A 21,362-nucleotide genomic window follows, 5' to 3' on the forward strand; every position below is an offset into this window, starting at 1 on the left:
TGTTCAAATGAAGCATCCCTCGTGCTGGCAGGCGATGAATTTTCACAGCCTCGCAGACCATTTATTTTCCGGCGGTGCATCTCCCGCGGCTTGGAGCCTGCCGCGTAGAACATTTCATTCAGGTGCCCCAGAACATGAAGACGACACTCCACGGAGGATTGTTCACAGAACCTTTTATTTGCGAACAGCGAAGAGCAGCCCATTAATTGCTGTCCCTGACGCGTTTCGGTGTAACAAACACCTTAATCATAGGGGGAGGGGGAGTTTGGCAAATTCCGGTGAGTACTTCAACCTCTTCATCCAAATTGCAGTCACTTTCCAGTAAGCGGCATGCTGGGTGTTGAAGTCACAATTATACCTTCCAGTAGGGTCCGTTTTTCTGCCAAAAGTTTTTACACCCCAAATTTCATCAAAGTTTATCACAGCCCTCCAGTGGGCTACAGGGCTGCTTTTCCTGTTCAAATGAAGCATCCCTCGTGCTGGCAGGCGCGGATTTTGCCAAACTCCCCCTCCCCCTATGATTAAGGTGTTTGTTACACCGAAACGCGTCAGGGACAGCAATTAATGGGCTGCTCTTCGCTGTTCGCAAATAAAAGGTTCTGTGAACAATCCTCCGTGGAGTGTCGTCTTCATGTTCTGGGGCACCTGAATGAAATGTTCTACGCGGCAGGCTCCAAGCCGCGGGAGATGCACCGCCGGAAAATAAATGGTCTGCGAGGCTGTGAAAATTCATCGCCTGCCAGCACGAGGGATGCTTCATTTGAACAGGAAAAGCAGCCCTGTAGCCCACTGGAGGGCTGTGATAAACTTTGATGAAATTTGGGGTGTAAAAACTTTTGGCAGAAAAACTGACCCTACTGGAAGGTATAATTGTGACTTCAACACCCAGCATGCCGCTTACTGGAAAGTGACTGCAAATTGGATGAAGAGGTTGAAGTACTCACCGGATTTTGCCAAACTCCCCCTCCCCCTATGATTAAGGTGTTTGTTACACCGAAACGCGTCAGGGACAGCAATTAATGGGCTGCTCTTCGCTGTTCGCAAATAAAAGGTTCTGTGAACAATCCTCCGTGGAGTGTCGTCTTCATGTTCTGGGGCACCTGAATGAAATGTTCTACGCGGCAGGCTCCAAGCCGCGGGAGATGCACCGCCGGAAAATAAATGGTCTGCGAGGCTGTGAAAATTCATCGCCTGCCAGCACGAGGGATGCTTCATTTGAACAGGAAAAGCAGCCCTGTAGCCCACTGGAGGGCTGTGATAAACTTTGATGAAATTTGGGGTGTAAAAACTTTTGGCAGAAAAACGGACCCTACTGGAAGGTATAATTGTGACTTCAACACCCACCATGCCGCTTACTGGAAAGTGACTGCAAATTGGATGAAGAGGTTGAAGTACTCACCGGATTTTGCCAAACTCCCCCTCCCCCTATGATTAAGGTGTTTGTTACACCGAAACGCGTCAGGGACAGCAATTAATGGGCTGCTCTTCGCTGTTCGCAAATAAAAGGTTCTGTGAACAATCCTCCGTGGAGTGTCGTCTTCATGTTCTGGGGCACCTGAATGAAATATATATATATATATATATATATATATATATATATATATATATATATATATATATATATATATATATATATATATATATATACCCACACATATGTCTGTGTGTGTGTATGTAAATATATGTTCTATGACTTTTTTCAATTTGGTGCTTTTATGAGTTATGAGGCAGGTTTGCCCAGAAACTGTTTTACTATGTACGTGACGATTGTAGGGTTTAGAATTCATTCCGCTTTATGTAAAGGAAAACAACTACAGCTCCGACTTATTAGTGGCATCACTGTCGAAATGACAACACTTGCTTCTTCACATTAGTTTTTTTTGTCATTGCGTGCCACACGTCAACCCCTGCATATTGTTGAGCTTTACTTGTTTTGTTTTTTGCAAGTTTATATTGTAACTTGCTACAACATTTAACAGTTGTGCAGGCCTGAGAAAATAATAACAATCACAGTAGATTGCAGACACTCAACAACAAAAGCAAGGATGTACAACATAATGCTTTTATGAGATACATTTAGAAAGCAGAATTGATATGATCCAACAAATTCTCGAAACCCCTGAAGTTACTTGCCATGTGTCCATGAACAGTGTAATAATGCCAAACGACAATATTCTTTCCAACCCACATTCTCATTTCCATTTCCCTTCATCCGCTAGAACTTTCAAGTATGTTAAAGCTGGCTTAAAGCACTATTCAAAGAGGCAACATGAAATAACCCCTGAAGTTACTTGCCATGTGTCAATGAACAGTGTAATAATCTAATGACTTCACACTCTATACCCCCATCTGCAGCAAACCTGGACATCGCATTTCACCACATATCCCATGTAACACCGCCCACACCAGATCAGGCATAATGCTTTCCATATTTTCTTTCTTTGCAGGGAAACAACCTGCGAGCAGTTGGAGCTGAAGCTTTAGGGAAACTCCTGCGTCAAAACAAATCCATTCAGAGGTAAACATTCTGTTATTAGTAGAAGGTATCAAGTGGTGGTAGGGGGGTTAGATCGGGAGCGTGTTATCAGAACGAAGCGTTTCACTAAAAATGGCCCAGCTCACTCATATCATGACATGCCATTGTTTTGTTCATATGGTTGTCAACTAATTGTATCCCATTAAGAACTGAATGACAGATAGCCAGTCATGTCTTATTAAGGAAAACATTTATGTGGTGACTTTCAATCATGCATCTTTGAAAGAGCACAGTGTGTTTCAAGGAAGCCAATGATATCTCATTCTCATAAAGAACCAAGCATGTGTGAAGAAAAGAACATTTAGTTTAGCTTTTGTTCACTGTTCCGTAGGCGAGCTTGCTAAGTGCCTACATTTAACGTGTGTATGCCTTTGTGTGCAGTGTGTGTTTTGAGTGTGCTAGGTGCCATATTAATTGATTTCAAAACTCTCTGTACAGTGTTTTGAATGTTACACACTCTGCTAGGTTCCCTTGTCTATTTCATGCGTTAAGTGTGTCTCCCTGTTGTGTGTGTTATAAGTCAGTGAGAAGAACAACCTGCTGAGTGCTCCAGTCGAACAAGATAGCTTTTTTCGGTAATGCTTTTTCTGGTGGATATTATTGCAAAACAACAAGAGCGAGTGAGGGTGTTTTACAGGAATGTAAGGTAGGAACTCCTGGTCCCCTTCTTGAGAATTTAACACAACAAATGGATGAGTACCCCCTAAAGGCGTGACAGAGAGAGTCTCTGTGCCTAAAGCTTAAGGCTTAGTCTAGCACTATGTGCCCAACCTTTACGGAGGACAAAGCATGTCCTTTTAGAAGACCCCTCACTCACTAACCTACTTGGGGACATGCTTCATCATTGGGGTCCAACCCCGAAGGCCGAGTGCCAACAGGGTGTGCTTCGACACCTGATTACAGTGGAGCGGGTATTTTTTCTTTTTTATATGTGCAGAGATATTAAAAGTGATACGTGGTTTAAAAAGGGGCCAGTACTACTCACTACAAGACTTTATTCCTGGGTGACTGGACACCCTAATAAAAGAACTGTGACACCTATGTCTAGTTAGGTAGACTCTGGTGTTCAAGACGTTTAGTGTTATAAAATAGCGACGTGTGCTATGTGATTTAAAATACAGGTCTACATGTTTCAACCATCTTGCGATTGTGGGTTTTCGTCAGGACCAGTGAAATGACCTGGGTGTTACGCCCTACCCTTGATCAATAAAAAGATGGAAACACAAAATTGTGTTCCTTTACAAAATGTTGCCTTCTCCCCAGTCTGGAAGAAAAACCTGCAAAGAAAGATTCAAGGAAAAGGGTGGTTGGGATCACATTACAAAAAACAAACAATTGTTGTACATATAATACATAAATAGAGAGTGTCCCTGGGGGTAGTTGGCAGACATACTAAGTCACTGTCATCAGTGCTAGCTGCCACACTATGGGTGTTCCCGGCCACAGAAGTTAATGCGTGGCCCCAATGCCGGTGCTGCTCTCAACAGATAGTGCAATAGTGAATATAGCCCTCAGATATTGAAAAAGAGGCCTGGCTTTAAGAACTGAGGATTTTTTTAGGAAAAAACAGGAGATTGTATGAGTGGTGAGAATTATGCATATCGCGGTAGAAATGACACTACGGGAAGTGAATATGTCTCACAATCACCCAGGAAAAGCTACATCTAATCGTCCCAAACTAAGGATTTTACAGTTCTGTAAATGTAGCCCAGTGACACCTGGATAACTGTAAAACATTCGGCTTATTCAAAAGCGGTGTAAATCCGCTTCATGGGCGTCCGGGTTCCAAGGGCGATGCTCGCGTTACCTGGAGAGTGAAAGCAAAAACGGGCGTAAAACGCAGTGAGTGACGGAACGTCATCTCGAGCGTACTGACAAAATCCAAAGGGATCCTGTGTAATGCGACTTACTTGCGGCTTCTGCTCCTCAAACTGGTAACCTACTTGGTTCCATAGACGGTACGCCCCGTGGAAATCCCTGGAACCCCTTGTGGCATTGAAGTTATACTCGAGCGCCTAACTTCCTGGAAGGGGCGTGGTCAGGCGGGTCACGTGGATTGGGGCCAATCCACGGACCGCTGTGCCAAAGTGAGGCTTGGAACTTAGTTACCCCGGTTACACTGCTCACTCAGAGTGTTCGCCATGAAATAAGATTTTGTGTTTATACAAAGATAAACAAAAAAAGGTCCGTAGTTAACTGGTGCCCGAACGGACAATAGTACTTATCGGCTCAGTGTGCTCCACCCCAGTACTGCCAGTAGGTCCAGGATAACATCCGGAGCGGGACGTGAGGGGGGAGGCAGTAGACAAACAGAGCTTGCTGATGAGTGAAAGAAAAAAAAAATTGTCGATGCAATATACATTGCTGTCTAAGCCCTGAACTGGGAGTGCCAATGGGTATAAGATGAGTGACGATGGGCTGAGTATAGTTATTCTCATTGAACTGATGTAGAGTTCACCCCATGACTGAATTCCAAGGAATGTTGTAATTCAAACCAGTCCTGTGAGTGGACAGCCTGTACACCCATCTTTGTTCCTTCTCGAAGAGGCGTTGAATCAAGTTGTTCTCCAGAATTATTTGTTCAATGATTGTCCATTGTAGGTCGTCAGGTGTGTGTCCAACAGACAGATAGTGTTCTGTTAATCTAGTCATGGACTTCTTGCACCTGCTGGTACTTCTGTGTTCCCCTATTCGTAGTTTTACTTTTCTGTTGGTCATACCAATGTAGTGCAAATTGCAAGGGCACGTTATTCTGTAAACCACATTCTCGCTGTTGCAGTTTGTATGACTTCGGATTGTCCAAATCTTCCCTGGTTCAAGATGTAGGGTTTTAGTGTTTGTCGTTAGTGGGCAGACACTACAATTGCCACATTTGTAATGGCCCGTGACCTTTGGTAGTCCTCATGCGTTAAGCACTGTTTCGCTCTCTAATGCTCTTCTTATAGGTCTGGTGTTCACCACTGCATCCTTAATACTTCTCGCTTTTTTAAAAGAGAAAAGGAGTTTTTCCCATTGCATTTTGCCGGAGTTCAGAATTGACCAATGTTTGTTTATTACCCTGGTCACATCATTGGAAATTGTGTAATATGTCGTGACACAAGTAAGGGGAGTTTCCTCAGTTGGTTTTTCTATGTTTTCCAAGAGTGCTTCCCGGCTGGTTGCGTGCACGTTTTTGACTTTTTTGCAGGATTTTGTTTGGATACCCTCGGTCTCTCAGTTTTTGGGTGAGATCACTGGCTTGTTCCTTGTAATCTTCTAATTTACTGCAGTTTCTGCGGATTCGCAAAAATTGTCGGTATGGAAGGTTCTCCCGTAGGGGCCTGGGATGGAAACTTTCAAATCGTAGTAGATTATTTTTCGCCGTAGGTTTGTAGTGTGTCAATATTTCAAAACTACCATTCTCTTTTTTGAATACAAGGTCAAGGAACACCAGTGTGCTGTGGTCCTTGACGTAGGTGAATTTCAGATGGTCATCGCAGTTATTCATCCAATTAAAAAAGGAAACCAGTGAGTCTTCGGGTCCACTCCAGATTGCCAGCACATCATCGATGTACCGTTTCCATAATAGGATATTTGAGCTATAGGGGTTCATGTCATTGAGTATGTGTTTCTCCTCGAAGTCATGGACGTAGAGCCCTGCCACGCTGGGGGCAAATGTACTCCCCATCGAAGTTCCACCCGTTTGGAGGTATAGTGTTCCCTCAAACTCAAAATAGTTCTTTTTTAGGGCCAACCCCGAGCACTCTAGTATGAAATGTCTTGGGGTTCTGGAAGTCCATTCCTCATTTGCTAGAGCTTTTTCCAGGACCTCCAACGTTGCATCCTGGGGAATGCTTGTATATAAACTCTCGATATCGAAACTCACCAGGATGGTGTTGTCGTCCACAGTGAGATCGTAGAGTAGTTGTAACAAGCTCTTGGTGTCCTGAAGGTATGTACTTGTGTTCTGCACCCACCAGTTTCTTGAAGAAGACGTCGCAGAAGCGGGACAGGGGTTCCAGCAGTGACCCCAGGCCGGAAACTATCGGTCTTCCGGGCGGCGGGAATTTGTTCTTGTGCATCTTCGGAAGTGTGTAAAAGTATGGTGTTCTTCCTTCGCTATTGCACAAAAAATCAGCCTCTTGTTTAGAGATATATCCTTCTGCTTCCCCATGTTCTACTAGGGATTTTATCTCGCTGCGTAGATCCTCTGTAGGGTCACTTGGTAGTCTTCGGTAGTTCGTCTCATCTGACAGCAGCCTTTGGCATTCAGTTTGATATGCTGACTTGTCTAGTACCACCACTCCGCCGCCTTTATCCGCGGGTTTAACCACGATGGTATCACAGTTCCTGAGGTTCTCCAAGGCGATTCTCTCACGCCTGGTCAAATTTGTGAACGTTTTGTCTCGGTGTCAGCGTCTCAACATTGTTGAAGACAGCTTGCTCAAAAGTGGTTACCTCCACCAGATTCGTGTGTAGTGGTGGCATAAAGGTTGACTTGGTTCGTAGACCGGTCTCGTTCTGGTCGTTGTTGGTAGTCATCTCATCCCTCTTTTCAAAAAACGCTTTCAATTTTAGTTTCTTAAAAAAGGACGAAAGCTCACACTGGAGTTTGAATTTATCCAGGTTGGCCGTCGGGACAAACCCGAGCCTTTATGCAGTACTTGTTCCTCATCCTTGGAACTCGGTCTGGTGGCTGGATTAGTGACTAGGTTCTCCGGCCGCCGGGCCCTGCCTGTGGAGTCTTGCTCCGTGGTTGATTTGTGTCCGGCTCCTCCGTTCCCCAGTGCACTTGGTTGCCTTGGTTGCCCGTTCTTCTTCTTCCCCTTCCCCTTCCACCCCTGGCTAAAAAAGGCGGTCTGTAGGCTCGAGATGACGTTCCGTCACTCACTGCGTTTTGCCCCCGTTTTTGCTTTCACTCTCCAGGTAACGCGAGCATCGCCCTTGGAACCCGGACGCCCATGAAGCGGATTTATACCGCTCTTTGAGTAAGCCGAATGTTTTACAGTTATCCAGGTGTCACTGGGCTACATTTACAGAACTGTAAAATCCTTAGTCTGGGATGATTAGATGTAGCTTTTCCTGGGTGATTGTGAGACATATTCACTTTCCGTAGTGTCATTTCTACCGCGATATGCATAATTCTCACCGCTCATACAATCTCCTGTGTTTTGTCCTAAAAAAAAAACCTAAGTTCTTAAAGCCAGGCCTCTTTTACAATTCCTGAGGGCTATATTCACTATCGCACAATCTGTTGAGAGCAGCACCAGCATTGGGGCCACGCATTAACTTCCGTGACCGGGTACACCCATAGTGTGGCAGCTAGCACTGATGACAGTGACTTAGTATGTCTGCCAACTACCCCCAGGGGCACTCTCTATTTGTGTTATATGTACAACAATTGTTTGTCTTTTGCAATGTGATCCCAACCACCCTTTTCCTCGAATCTTTCTTTGCAGGTTTTTCTTCCAGACTAGGGAGAAGACAACATTTTGTAAAGGAAAACAATTTTGTCTTTCCATCTTTTTATTGATCGAGGGTAGAGCGTACCTTAGCGTGTGTGTACCACCCAGGTCATTTCACTGGTCCTGACGAAAACCCAAAATCGCAAGATGGTTAAAACATGTAGACCTGTATTTTAAATCACATAGCACACGTCGCTATTTTATAACACTACAAGTCTTGAACACCGGAGTCTACCTAACTAGACATAGGTGTCACAGTTCTTTTATTAGGATGTCCAGTCAGTCAGGAATAAAGTCTTGTAGTGAGTAGTACTGGCCCCTTTTTAAACCACTTTTCTGGTGGATACTCTATCCAGCCGCAGATTCCATATACTAAAATATTCTCCCAGGCGTCAGACTGGATCACGAAAACTCAGAAGCAGTACTCCTGCATGTTGGTAGATGGCATTTGGTGGCTCAGCACCTATTTTCCTCCGCTGCAGACTGTATATAAGTGCCAATCAGGCATGCTGATGTCAGTTGCGCCCTTAGATGTAGAACCCATTGGCAAATTGGCTTGACCAGTGTGTAGATCTCTAGATTGCGACCTTTCTAAATGGAAAATAGTCCATTCCAAAGAATGGGGAGATGGGAAATCTGGGATTAAAAAAGAGTATCAGAAAAAGCATTACCCTAAATAAGTCACTTGCTTTTCTGATTGATACTGTTAACTGCAGATTCCTTACCTTGTGAATAGAAAGCAATACCTCCCCAAGGTGAACAATCTGTGGATTGGCTCGGACTAAAAAGTCCTGCAGAACCGAATGGGCAAAATGCCTATCCCTACGGATCCGACTTTCTAATAGAGATTACTAGCTGCAGATTCCTCGCCTTTTGAATATTCACTAGGCGTCAGACTGGATCTTGAAACTTTTCACCAATACCTCTCAATGCTTTTAGATGGTGCCAGTCAGCTATGCATTGATGCCATTTCACTCCATAAATGGCATGCAGAATCCATATAAGCAATACTCCTGTGCTCTGGTACAGGTCCTTTCTTTCCTTACCACCAGATGCAGATCCGGAGCTGTCTTTCATCTCTTTGAGACCTACCTCAATCAAACATTTCTTTTTCTGCGTGCAAGGGACCTGGCACCTTCCAAAACAACAGATTTTAAGCCCTGTTAGGATTATCGCAAACAAATGTTTTTGACAGATCCTCATGTGATTTGCCTGTGCTGCCTGGGGTCTAGCTGCGACTCTAAGGCCGGCATTGACTGTGTGTTGATAAACCTGAAACCGTGAGGTGAGGCTCTACATCGCTGCGTACCAGATGACTCCATGACTGGTCCAAGTCAAAAGTTCTTTTCTGGTACCATTTAAGATCCAGGTCTTGCAGAAGTCGTTCCTAGGGGTAGTCTTCGTCTCAAAGTTGTTGGGTAAGTCAAATTAAAAACCCAAGAAATCTAAGCTGAATTTGTCCCTTACTGCCATTCACACTCCCCTCAGAAGGCACGGGGTGGGGCCACAAATCTTAATCTCGCTCACAAAGTGGTTTGACTTTGGAGCCAGTCCCTCAACTTGTTCTGGCACTGCTTGAGTTTCCAGGGCCGTCTGCCACTCCTAATCCGAACAAAGAGTTCCGTGAGGCCATGTTCTGACTCTTTGGATTCTTGCTGCTATCCTCTGGTGTGCCTGCGGGCCCCATGTAGCTGAGAGGTTCTCCACCTGGATTACTGCCGGCTGATCGGCCCTCAGCATGAGCTGGACTCTCAGATCCCAAAACGGGTGCCACCATAGGTTCCAGTATCGACCCCCACCTCCGGCATCCCGGCCCATCCCGGTCCCTGGTTCTTCGACGCTGAAGCAGACTTCATCAGCCACCATAGAGCCCTCAGTTCCTCCACTTGATGCACCTTTTAAAAAACCCACACACATCCTGCATTCCTTGTTCGGCACGCATTTGGACAATGACAAATATGCGCATGATGAGACGGTTACCTTGATATCTACCCTGAGTTTGATTTCTTCTCAACCCCCTGGTCCTGCCACTGAGGAGCAAGCTTCTTCCGCCATGGTGATGCATAAGACAGACAAAGTCCTTGAACCTAAGCTACCCAACTAGGAGTTCAATTGCAATGTTATTATGGAAGCCCTTCAGCCTAGGCAAACATCCGCTGAGCCCCTCCTACCTTTTAACAAGGTCTTTACAAATACTTTGCTAGGGACATCGACCAAACTTTGCTCTGGCCCCCTGGTCAATCGACAGATTGCACAAATTTGCTGCGTTGCCTCGGGTAAACCTGGCATTTTATTCCAGCACCCCTCTGCTGAAAGGTGTCTGCAAGCAAGACTAACCCTAACACATTAACAATTACCCCCCCCCCCCCAATAGGGAGTCAAAGTGAGTGGAAATATTTGGGAAAAGAGTCCTTTCATCCAACTGCCTGGAGCTTCGATCTGTAAATGCCTGCTGCCTCCTAGGGCACTATTGCCACACCTTTTGGGATTCAGCAACTCAATTCTTTCCACGTATCCCTGACTTGCATCCTTTCAATGCTGTCCCCTGGAATGCCCAAGTCTGGTCTTCCCTCGACCTTGGAGACTGGTAGTGGTGTTGAACCTGCAGGACGCTTATTTCCATATACCTATCCTGCTGGCCCATCAATGCTACCTGTGGTTCTTGGTGGGACAGGAATATTTCCTGTTGGCTATGCTTCCCTTTGATCTCACCAATGCCCCTCAGATGCTCATGAAAGTGATTGCGGTGGTGGAAGCACACCTTCTGAGATCAGGGATGACAGTCTTGTCCTACCAAGACGATTGGCTGTTGAAGATGGGCTCGCCACAGGCATTTACCAACCACCTCCAGACTTTGTGTACCTCCTGTCATCTTTGGGGTTCTCTGTCAACTTGGCAAATTCACACCTTACTATTTCTCACACACTCCCCTTCATGTAAGCCATTCTGGACACAGCTTGGTTTTGTGCCTTTGCCTCAGGAAGAGAGTCCAGGATATTCAGACTATAATACCAATCTTTCAGTGGTGACTGATGTATCGCCTCTGTATTGGAGTGGCAATCTGTAAGAGGTGGAGATCAGAGATCTGGTGTAATGATTTGAGAGACCAGTGGACTGGACACCTCCCCAGATACTGGCTTGGTCACTCCTCCTGCTACCATGGCTATGGAGGAGGGACCTTCAAGTGTCCTTCATGGCTGTCACAACTAAAGTCTTGATGGAGGTGCTTCAGACCGGAGTCACCCCTCCCAAACTGTTTCTCCCATTTGATGAAGTCCTCACAGCATCCTACTCACCCCTGATCCAAGCCATGAACAGGGGCACTGAAGAGGACAATTGTCTGCCGCTATCGCCCACCCCTGGAGACCCCAACTTCCTCAACAAACACACCACCCTGGAGAGCTTGGTGGTCCAAACCTCCACTTCCAGAATAAATCCTGGTGCATTCCCTGCCACTCCACCTGACGGGGAGTCCAGGAGGCTGGATAACCTGAGCAAGAAGATTTCCCAGCTCCTGTGTGGCCGAGAATGCGGTACCCACAGACCTCAAGGGTCCGGTAGCCAGAGGTCAGACCAGTCCACCACCCCCCCGCAGCTGCAGCCTCTAAGCTGCTTTAATTTGCCCTCCGACAAGCATGGGCATCCAGTGAGAGGCATGATACTCTATCACCTGCACCACTGGAGGTTGATAACATCTGACTGCTGGGATCTCCAGATTGTCCGAAGGGTCTACTCCCTTCCCTTTATGACTACCCCATCTGTCATGACTCCCACTTGAGAGAGGGTGATGGAGGACCATATCTCCTTACTCCACCAGGAAGTGGCGGCTCTCTTAGACAAGGGAGCTATATACAGGGTGCCGGCATCAGAAGTAGGTTGTGGTTGAAATTCCCACTACTTTCTGGTGCCCTAGAAGGACGGAGGCCTTCATCCTATTCTAGACCTGCGCCCACTCAATGTCTTCCTGAAAAGGGAGAAATTCAAAAAGCTCACTCCCGCTCAAGTCGTGTTTGCCCTGGGCCTGCAAGACTGGATGGTAGCATTGGACTTGCAGGATGCACATCCCAGTCCCGCCTGCCCACAAATATTACATGCAGTTCACAGTAGGCCACAAGCACTTTCAGTTCACTGTGCTTCCCTTTGGCCTTACCAGTGCCCCTCGGGTATTCACCAAGGTGATGCCTGTGGTTGTAGCCCATCTGCAGAGATCAGGGGTGCCAGTCTTCCCCTATCTTCTGAAGCTGCTGAAGGTGGGCTCGCCCCAGGCTGTCATCTCTGACTTCCAGACTACGGCGGACCTCCTGAATTCTCTCGAGTTCACCATTAACATGCCAAAGTCACACCTGACCCCTTCTCAGACGCTCCCTTTCATCAGAGATGTTCTGGACACAGTGCATTTTCAGACTTTTGCTCTCGAACGGAGACTTCAGGATGTTTAGGCTATGAACCTCTATCCTGGGTTTGGGGAGACTGACTGAGGCTGCTGGGGTTCATGGCTTCCCTCATCCTGATTGTGACACATTTCCGTTGGCATATGCAGGTTCTGCAGTGGGACCCGAAGTTCCAGTGGGCGCAGCATCAGGGAAATCTCTCCAACATGGTCAAGATCTCAGAGGGCACACCTGAAATGGTGGTTAACAAATTGGGTCACTGCAACAGTCCTGAAATGGTGGTTAACAAATTGGGTCAGCGACAGACCCCTCTCCTTTTCCCAACCAGATCCGATAGCAGCCGTGATCCGCGCAGCTAAGCGTGGTCGGGCGGGAGTCGACAGACGATGGAATTGGATTTATTTATTTAATTAATTTCCCCATACCGTTGTCTGGCGACTCCTGTCCCGCCCTGCTCCACCCCACTTACCTGCACGGACTTCCACTGTCTGATAGTAGTGACCGACGTATAACTCCTGGGTTAGGACAGGCATCTGGGAGAGGTTGAGATCAGAGGCCTCTGGTCTACGGTGGAATCTGGGCTCCACGTAAATCTGTCGAAGCTCCGAGCGATACGACTGGCATTGAAAACCTTTCTATGCTCCATCAAGGGAATTGTAGTGCAGGTTTTCCCTGACAATACCACAACCCTGTGGTACTGCAACAAACAGGCCGGCGTGGGGTCGTGGACCCTTTGTCAAGAAGACCTACTTCTCTGCCCATGGCTGGAATGTCAGAGCATTTCCCTGGTGGTTCAACTCCTGGCAGGATCTCTAAATGCCAGAGCACACAAACTTAGCCGAAAATGCCTAGCGGATCACAAAAGGCATCTCCATCCGGAGGTGGTGTAAGCTCTCTTTCAGCAGTGGGAAGAGCTTTGGTTAGATATGTTCACCACTGCAAAAAATGCGCAATGTCAGCAGTTTTGCGAGCTGACGTTTTCAAGGCGTCTCTTGCTTGGCGGCACTTTTCGTCTCGAGTGGAGCTTCAGCCTCCTGCATGCCTTTCTGCCCACATTACTCTTGCCCAGAGTTCTCAACAAGATCAGGAAAGAACTAGTCCAAGTCATCCTTGTGGCACTCAACTGGGCTCAGCGAGTCTGGTTTCCTCAGCTATTGAGCATAGGCATCAGTATTCCAATCAGGCTTCCCTTTCGGTAGGATCTTCTGTCGTAGTAGCAGGGGATGCTTCTCCACCCAAGCCTGTCAACGCTCCGATGATTGAGCGGTGACAGTTGACAGCTTCCGACCTTCCTTCCGAAGTCTGTAATATTATCTTGGCAGCACAGCATCCTTCCACCAAGACTGAATTCTCTGGCCGTTGGAGCATGTTTGTGGCATGGTGTTTAGCCAACCAGGTTGACCCTTTAACCGCAGCCCTTTACCAAGTTCTTTTGTTTATCCTTCTCCTCACCCAGCTGGTTTCTGCATGCACACTGAAGGGTATTTATTAATCTGCCATCTCTGCCTTCTTGCAGCTGCCACGTGAACAATCTCTCTTCAAATCCCTGTGAGAAATTGCCCTCTTTCTGCATGATTGCCCCCACGTTTTGCCGGACTGCTGTGCTTTGACTGAGTGTGCCCTAGGCTCCTACCATTCGGGTATCCAGGGCCTATGTTCTTTCCCTAAAACTGAATTGGAAAATAAAATGGCATCTCTGACCACAGGTCAGCCCCTTGTAAATGGTACCACGGGTACCCAGGGCACTGTGACCAGGGAAGGCCTCTAAGGGCTGCTGCACTTATTGTGCCACCCTTAGAGGATCTGTACCTTTGCACTCACACACTGCCTATGCAGGCTTTGTGTCTTGGTGCAGAACAAAGTAAAGAGTCGACATGACACTCATCCCTGTGTGCCATGCATGCAATCCACTGCCTAGATCAGTCACCCCTCTAGCTGGTTGCCTATACCAGTGGTGAGGGTACAGGTGCATGAGCCCTGTACCCCTACAGTGTCTAAGTCCATTCTTAGACATTGTAAGTGCAGTGCTGCCATTAAGAGTATATGGTGCTGGGAGTTGTCATTATGAACTTCACAGCACCATAATGGCTACACTGAAAACTGAGGAGTTTGGTATCAAAATTCTCAGCACATGAAACCCACACTGATGTCAGTGTGGGATTTAATGAAAAATGCACACAGAGGGAATCTTAGAGATGCCCCCTGAAAAACAACCTACCACTAGTGTCCCTGCTGAGTGGCTGCTTTCAGCTGCCACCACCATACATGTTTCTAGAACCCTGGGTGGAGAGCCTGCTGCTCTCCGGTGTCTGAGACAATGCACATCCTGGGACGAGGTGCAAAGCCTCATACCCAAGGATGGGCAGGGTCCACGAAGCGGAAGCTCCCAAGGCTTGCCACCTTTGTGAGCTTCCCCAGGCCACTTGCTGATTTCAGCATCTGGTCCCCACTGGTTCTGACCACCACTTTGGGCAGGAGAACAAGTGGTAAAAACACGTGCGGAAGAGAGGTGTGCCCACCTCTGCCAACTCCACCCCTCGAGTGGGGGAGGCTAGATGAAGCACAACTCTCAGTCCCCGCCATCTTGCAGATGGGGGAACCCAGCCAACCAGGGAGATGCTTATGCCCCCTTCCACTGGAGGGTGGCACAATAGGGGGTGTACCACACCCCCCAGGGAAGGGAACCATTGGTCCCAACCTTTTACCTACCTGTAACGCCCCTAAATCAAGTATTTAGGGGCACCCCTGGACCTTGCTTCCTCAGACAAGAAACCAGAAGAAGAAAAGAAGAAGGAGGACCGAACAGTCGTGCCGAAGCTAAAAAGAGGAGGACGCCCACTGACTTGGCCCCAGGCCTATCGGCCTGTCCCTTCCTCGAACCTGCTCCTGCAAAATCCCAGTGTGTCCTGCAGCCAGCAATCTCGAGAAACCCATAGGGCCTGCCTTCCTTTCATCCCAAAGACTCTGTCTCCAGTGAACACCGGATTTGTTAATCAACAGACTCCAGCTCCGTAAGGACCTGCAGGTCTGCACCAGACGCCCACGGCCCGAGTTTGAGTGGCCCAACACCAAGAGGAGGTCTCCCCGGCGATCCTGACCCCAGATCCGGTGATCCCTGACCTGCCTCAAGCCAGCACCTGCAGCTGGTAAGAAGATCCGACCCTAAAAGGCACCCCTGCACCAGACGCCCCATAGCCTTGGGTGGCCCAACCAACAGTGCCTAACCAAATCCCAGCATCCCAACTTACCTCTCCAAGTGGTGGTCACACCCAAAAGACCTTCGTCCCTGAACCTGTAGTCTATTTGCAAACCAGAGACTCCAAGTTTTTAAGTGTTGAGTTAATGTATGAAAACCTTTTAAACCCCCTGATACTAACGCTTCCCTAAATACTAGACACGGCTGCACTAACTCTCCCCTCCCCCCCTCCCCCTAGGCGGGAACCCCAGCCCCACACGTTGGACATGGCCAACATCTTTGCCGTGGCCTAATGGAACTCTCCCTGCGATTACACATCGGCACTCCTCACGCCTCATTAGCATTAGCACTAGCACTCACACCTCACTCTAATTATTTCTTCTCCATCTTTTCTTCCCTGAATTATCCCATCTCCCTGTTCATACAATGGTTACATTTAAAAAAACCAGGGTACTTTCACCACTGGTAAGACTCTTCGAAATTTGCATATGTGATATTGGTAGTTACACTTCATTTGGCACTCAGTACTTCCCCTTAAGCTAACATGATGCACGATATGCCGCGCATTGACTGCAGGGTATGGCCAGGGAACACGTTGTCCTGGGGAGAACATGCAGCCCCACACCACAGCTCATCATTACATTCTCCCCAGAACTATCGCCAGTACCGGACGACACCACACATACAGAGACAGACGACACACCGTATGCGACCTCAACAGTCTTTTTGCAAAACCACCACTGTACACGAACGGTTTCTAATTTTTTTGTGCATATCACTTTTGAATAATGTAGTCGCTATAATGGTGTAAAAAGATTACAAATGCTGTATAATTTTTTTTTACTCTTCAACTGCTCATTGTCGTCATATGTACTGAACATAACTGCCAATGATTTAGAAATGCTAATGAAATATATTCAAACAAAAAAAAGGAAAACCTTTTAAAATTGTACTACGTAACAAAAACATGTTTACTCACCTGTTTACAGGAAATGTCCCAGTGCAGTATCCAGGTATACTGTACTGTGTAAGAAAAGTAATCTGCAAAGTAATCTACTGGTCATTTTTACTAAAGAGCCTATACAAAGTATATGTACTGTATTTCCAAAGCATTGTATTTTCAGTAACAATACTGTAACCAAAACAAAGTTCATATACAATGCAATCCAAACTGTGATACAACTGCATTACTACTGTAAATTATTTATTACTTACCCATGCCAGGCTAGCTTGGTTCTAGAAAATAAAATAACTAAAAGAATATTTTTTTATACAAAAACAATTGGTCTGAAGTACAGTCTTTGAGTTTGTGAATTCATTTGCTGAATTTGATTGATAAGTGGGTACAACAAATGCTTAACACTGTCCTCTGATAAAGACTTCCTGCTCAACCACACTACCACAAATAGAGATTGAGGTGCTATTTACTTTACCTTTGCCTTCCGTTTGGGTTCTACTGGACTCTGTGCGCACTACACCTCACTTTGGTACAGTATATACAGAGCCAGCTTCCTACCTATTGTAAATAGGTTCTTTAAACATTTGCAACAGTTATTTCCTGCCGATCCCTACTTTATACCTCAATGAGACCTTAACTTGGTTCTTACTTTTGTAATGTGTGCTTCCTTTGAGCCACTTCCTATCTGGCTTCTTGGTCTTCTCATTATCAAGACAGCATTTTTGCTGGCCATTACATCTGCCTGGAGGGTCAGTGAACTGCAGGTGCTGTCAACCCAGCCTCTGTACTTCTCTTTCGTCACAGACAATTTGGTTCTTCGGACCCTAGCATCCTTCTTGCCAAAGGTTCCATTCCATGTAGGCCAGTCCATCACTATGCCTACCTTCTGCCCTCTGATCATCCCTCTAAGAAAGAGGAGAGACTCCACCAACTGGACCCAAAAAGAGTGTTGTCATCATACCTTGACCACACAAAACCGTTCCAGGTGGAAGATCAACTTTTTGTGGGATTTGTCAGAGCCAAAAAACAGAAGGCCTTGCAGAAACTAACCATCCCCCAATGGATTGTACTTTGCATTAAGATCTGTTATGCATCGGCCAAGTAGAATCCCCCAGAGGGTTTGCATGCTCATTCCACCAGAGCAGACTGCAACCATTGATTTAGCATGCAGAGTCCCGGTCCTGGACATCTGCCAGGCAGCAACCTGGGCCTCACTGCATATGCTTACCAAGCACTTTTGCCTGGACTGTAAGGTCTGTCGGGACGGGCACTTTGCCCATTCGGTCCTGTAGGACTCCCTAGTCTAAATCAAGCTTGCTGACCCACCTCCAGAGAGGTATTGCTTGGGTATCTATGAAAAGGTAAGGAGTCTGCTGCTAGAAGTCTCTTATCAGATGAACAAGTTTCTTCCCTTCGATAACGCTTTGGTAGAGACTCAATCTAGCCACAGATTCCTTACCGACCCACCCATCCATCCTGCTCTGCAAACCGATTTATAGGTACAGGGTTAAATCCCTTTTTAGGGCCCGAGTTCCACACACCAGAGGTCAGTGTTCTCCGTGGCTCCACCCTTCTGTCTTGGAAAGACACGAAAAGAAACTGACGCCCGTGCATTGGAGTGGCGCCTATATAGGCACTCCCCCGTCACTTCAGGTGCGGACAATACCAAAGATGCCACTCGGAGCTGAACAATGCCAACTACTACACGCAGGAGTACTGCTCATGAAAAAATTTCCAGATCCATTCTGACACCTGGGTATAATTCTAAAGTATGGAATCTGTGGTTATATATAGTCTACCAGACATGGCGTTACTGGCAAGTAACTAGTTCTATCACTCACTTGGGCAGATTTACTAACTTTTCAGGCAACGCAGCACAGCAGGCAAAGTTGCTACACTGTGTTGCATTAAAGGCAGTGGAGAACAGCACTGTATTTACAAATAAATGGTGTGGTTTTACCCTTTCCTTGTGCTGGCGCACTTTAGGCTGCCTTGCACCATGCATACATCCTTGCACCATAGTTCAGTGGTGTATGATTGATGGTCGGCATAGGGTTGTACGCAAATAGGATTATTCCAGTGCAAAAAATATTCTTTAATACTTTTCCCACCTTGTGTGTGTGTGTGTGTGTGTTTTGTACAGTACAGCTCATATGCAAAGTTGGAAAATTTGGTAACTTTTTAAAGTTGCTCCACTCCTACGCCTGCCTCAAGGAGACATACGTTTTTGGGCACAAAGCCAGTTTACCAGTTGTAGTAATTATACATTTGAGACACAACCAATGGCTGGTTGCATCTGAACTCTCATGTACCACCCATAGTATGCCCCCTTGATTCAGAGTAGTGCATTGTGCTACTTTGTGTTACTTTAGGCAGTTTTCCAACACAAATCGTAATTCGCTTTGGAAAGTAAATCTGGAAATCATTTGTTGAGTTTGAATCCCTTTTGTTGCGCACATCTGGCTCAAAGTGCCAGTAAATCTTGGCCTAAATCTCTTTGTATATTTTGTGGCAGCCTATATTATACTGTCTATAATACAACTTTTACATAATGACTTGCATATTCACAGTGCTTTTAGTCACAAGATTGGACCTCGTAGCACTAAAAATACTTGTCACTATGCTCAAGTTCACCAACCAGAATTCAGTTCTGGGATAAGTTGCACACACAGACATCTGCAGTGATCACATTAATTAATACTGAGCTTTCATAACATAAAATAATACAGTTCCCACTAATTAGTTTAACACAGTTCCCATACTTTTTTATGCATTTTAACCAGTGGCTGAACTGCAAAGTATTTTGTAAGGGCTGTCAGTGAGGCCTATCTCCAGCCCAGTCCAGTACACATCAGCTGAAGAATTTTGTGTGTCTTGAAAGCCGTATCAGCCTAGACTAAAACACATAATGGATTGGAGGGTGTCGAGGCTGAACCCCATTTAGCCAAGTATTTATATTTTTTTATTTTATTTTAGGAGTTTTATATAGCGCTAGCAGGACCCGATGGTGTCAGAGCACTTTACAACAACTACATTATGTGCAAATAGGCAGTACTGAGTGTGGTCAAACTTGTGGATCAAACCAAGTAAAGGACGGACAAAGGTGTGTGTGGGTAGGGGGCCATGACTCATGAGAGGCATGTGTGTTAAAAGCCCGGTTCAGTGAATTTAGTAATGTGCAATGTTACATTTGGTGTGTGCTGTGCAGTATGTGATAGGTGCCCGGTGTGGTGAGTGACGCATAGGCACTTTGTGTTGCGTGTGTACGGTAGGTGTTATGTGCAGTGTTTCCTTATAACACTGAGCAAGGTGACTGTTTAGTGAGGAACAAGGGTGTTCTCAGTTTTATGATAGAGGCCCAACATAGTGGGCTATCTTATAAACTCTTATGCCTATGTCCTCTTTGTCTCATAGCCTTACCCTGGAGTGGAATAACTTAGGAATGTGGGAGGATGGCTTTTCCCTCTTCTGTGAGGGGCTTGGATCCAATCACTTCCTGAAGCAGTTGGACCTCCGCAATAATCAAATCAACCACCAAGGGGCTGGAGAGCTTGCTGTAGCCCTAAACCGCAATTCAAGCCTGCAGGAGCTGGGTAAGGAATGGGAGAGAAACCCCCAGACAGTCACTTTCAGTGTTGTTTTGATCCTCTGCACACATGTGGGAGCTGGTTTGGAAAAGGTACAAGTGTCGAAGTGGTGGCACATTATCTTTGATACTAAGGTTGATATGCAAACACCACTATTTGCATATGTATGCCAAATATGTGAATGGGGTGATTTTCAGTGCAAATCGTGTATGTTGGAGCTTGGTAAGAACAGGGAATGGGCTGTGGTTGATGTTCAATCAGCTAGTGATGCAAGTCTGCAACAGCTGAGTATGATAGTGGGCAAGGCTGGGCATGCTGAGATAGTTCATCAGAGACTGATTTGATTACCAGTGGAGTGCATGCCTTATGCTCCTAGGTTAGAGAGGGAAAGGGGCTGATGAGCGAGCACAGTGTATCTGGTGTTGAACAGAAATATGGATTTGCTATTAAGTCACCCCAAAAGATTACACAGTATGTGGGTGAAATATTGGACCACTAAAGATCTTCAGCCAAGCTGAAGGCCAGGAAATATACTATTCACAAGACTTCACCTCCGGGTCCATCAAACTACAGTACCTAGGAAAAACACTGTTAAATTACAGGAATACAATGTTCGAGGCATGTGTGTTGTAGATACACATGCTTTGCATACTCGTGCCATCTAGTGTTGGGTCCAGATGTTTGCAAGTTGTTTTTCTTCGAAAAAGGTTTCGAGTCACGAGGTAAAGTGACTCCTCCTTTTGGTGATTGTGCGCATGGGCATCAACTCTATTGTTAGATTGTTTTCTTCGGCCATTGGGTTTGGACGTGTATTGCTGCGCTCCGGTTTGAAACCGTTCTTTGGGTTCCCCTCGGTGCGCAATCCACTCTACCTTCGATGATATTGTTTCGTACGTGTTACCAACATCTCCGCGTATTGCTTCGGTCAATGAATCCTTCCTTTTTGATCTAAAACTACATGGAGGGCCTTCGGGTCTGACCGCGCCGGTCCAGTCTTCGGGGGAAACAGCATTGTAATCGCATGCGCTACAACACATGCGATTACAATGCAGTTGTTACAATGACCGCGTTGTTACAACGCAACCCATTACATTGCAAGTTGTTTCTACGACTTGCTGTAGGGGGCACCCTAAACTAAGGAATAGTATAATTTACTATTCCAACACCTTCCCTACTGTTGCACACGCTGGAATTCGAATGGTAAATTATACTATTCCGAAGTCCAGCGTGCGCCCTACAGCAAGTCGTAG

The 21,362-nt window shown here is 46.3% G+C and overlaps 1 protein-coding gene across 2 annotated transcripts in view; it reads left to right on the forward strand.

Moving 5' to 3' along the window:
* Positions 1-21,362, forward strand: part of LRRC45 (leucine rich repeat containing 45) — a 493,704-nt gene that overhangs the window by 92,019 nt on the left and 380,323 nt on the right. For both annotated transcript variants that reach the window (XM_086931189.1, XM_086931190.1), the window contains exons 4-5: positions 2,448-2,518; positions 19,940-20,118. In XM_086931189.1, coding sequence (XP_086787315.1) covers positions 2,448-2,518; positions 19,940-20,118 — 250 coding nt within the window. The remainder of the gene's footprint in view (positions 1-2,447; positions 2,519-19,939; positions 20,119-21,362) is intronic.

Source organism: Lissotriton vulgaris, chromosome 7 (genome assembly GCF_964263255.1).
Source record: "Lissotriton vulgaris chromosome 7, aLisVul1.2, whole genome shotgun sequence".
Classification (NCBI taxonomy): domain Eukaryota; kingdom Metazoa; phylum Chordata; class Amphibia; order Caudata; family Salamandridae; genus Lissotriton; species Lissotriton vulgaris.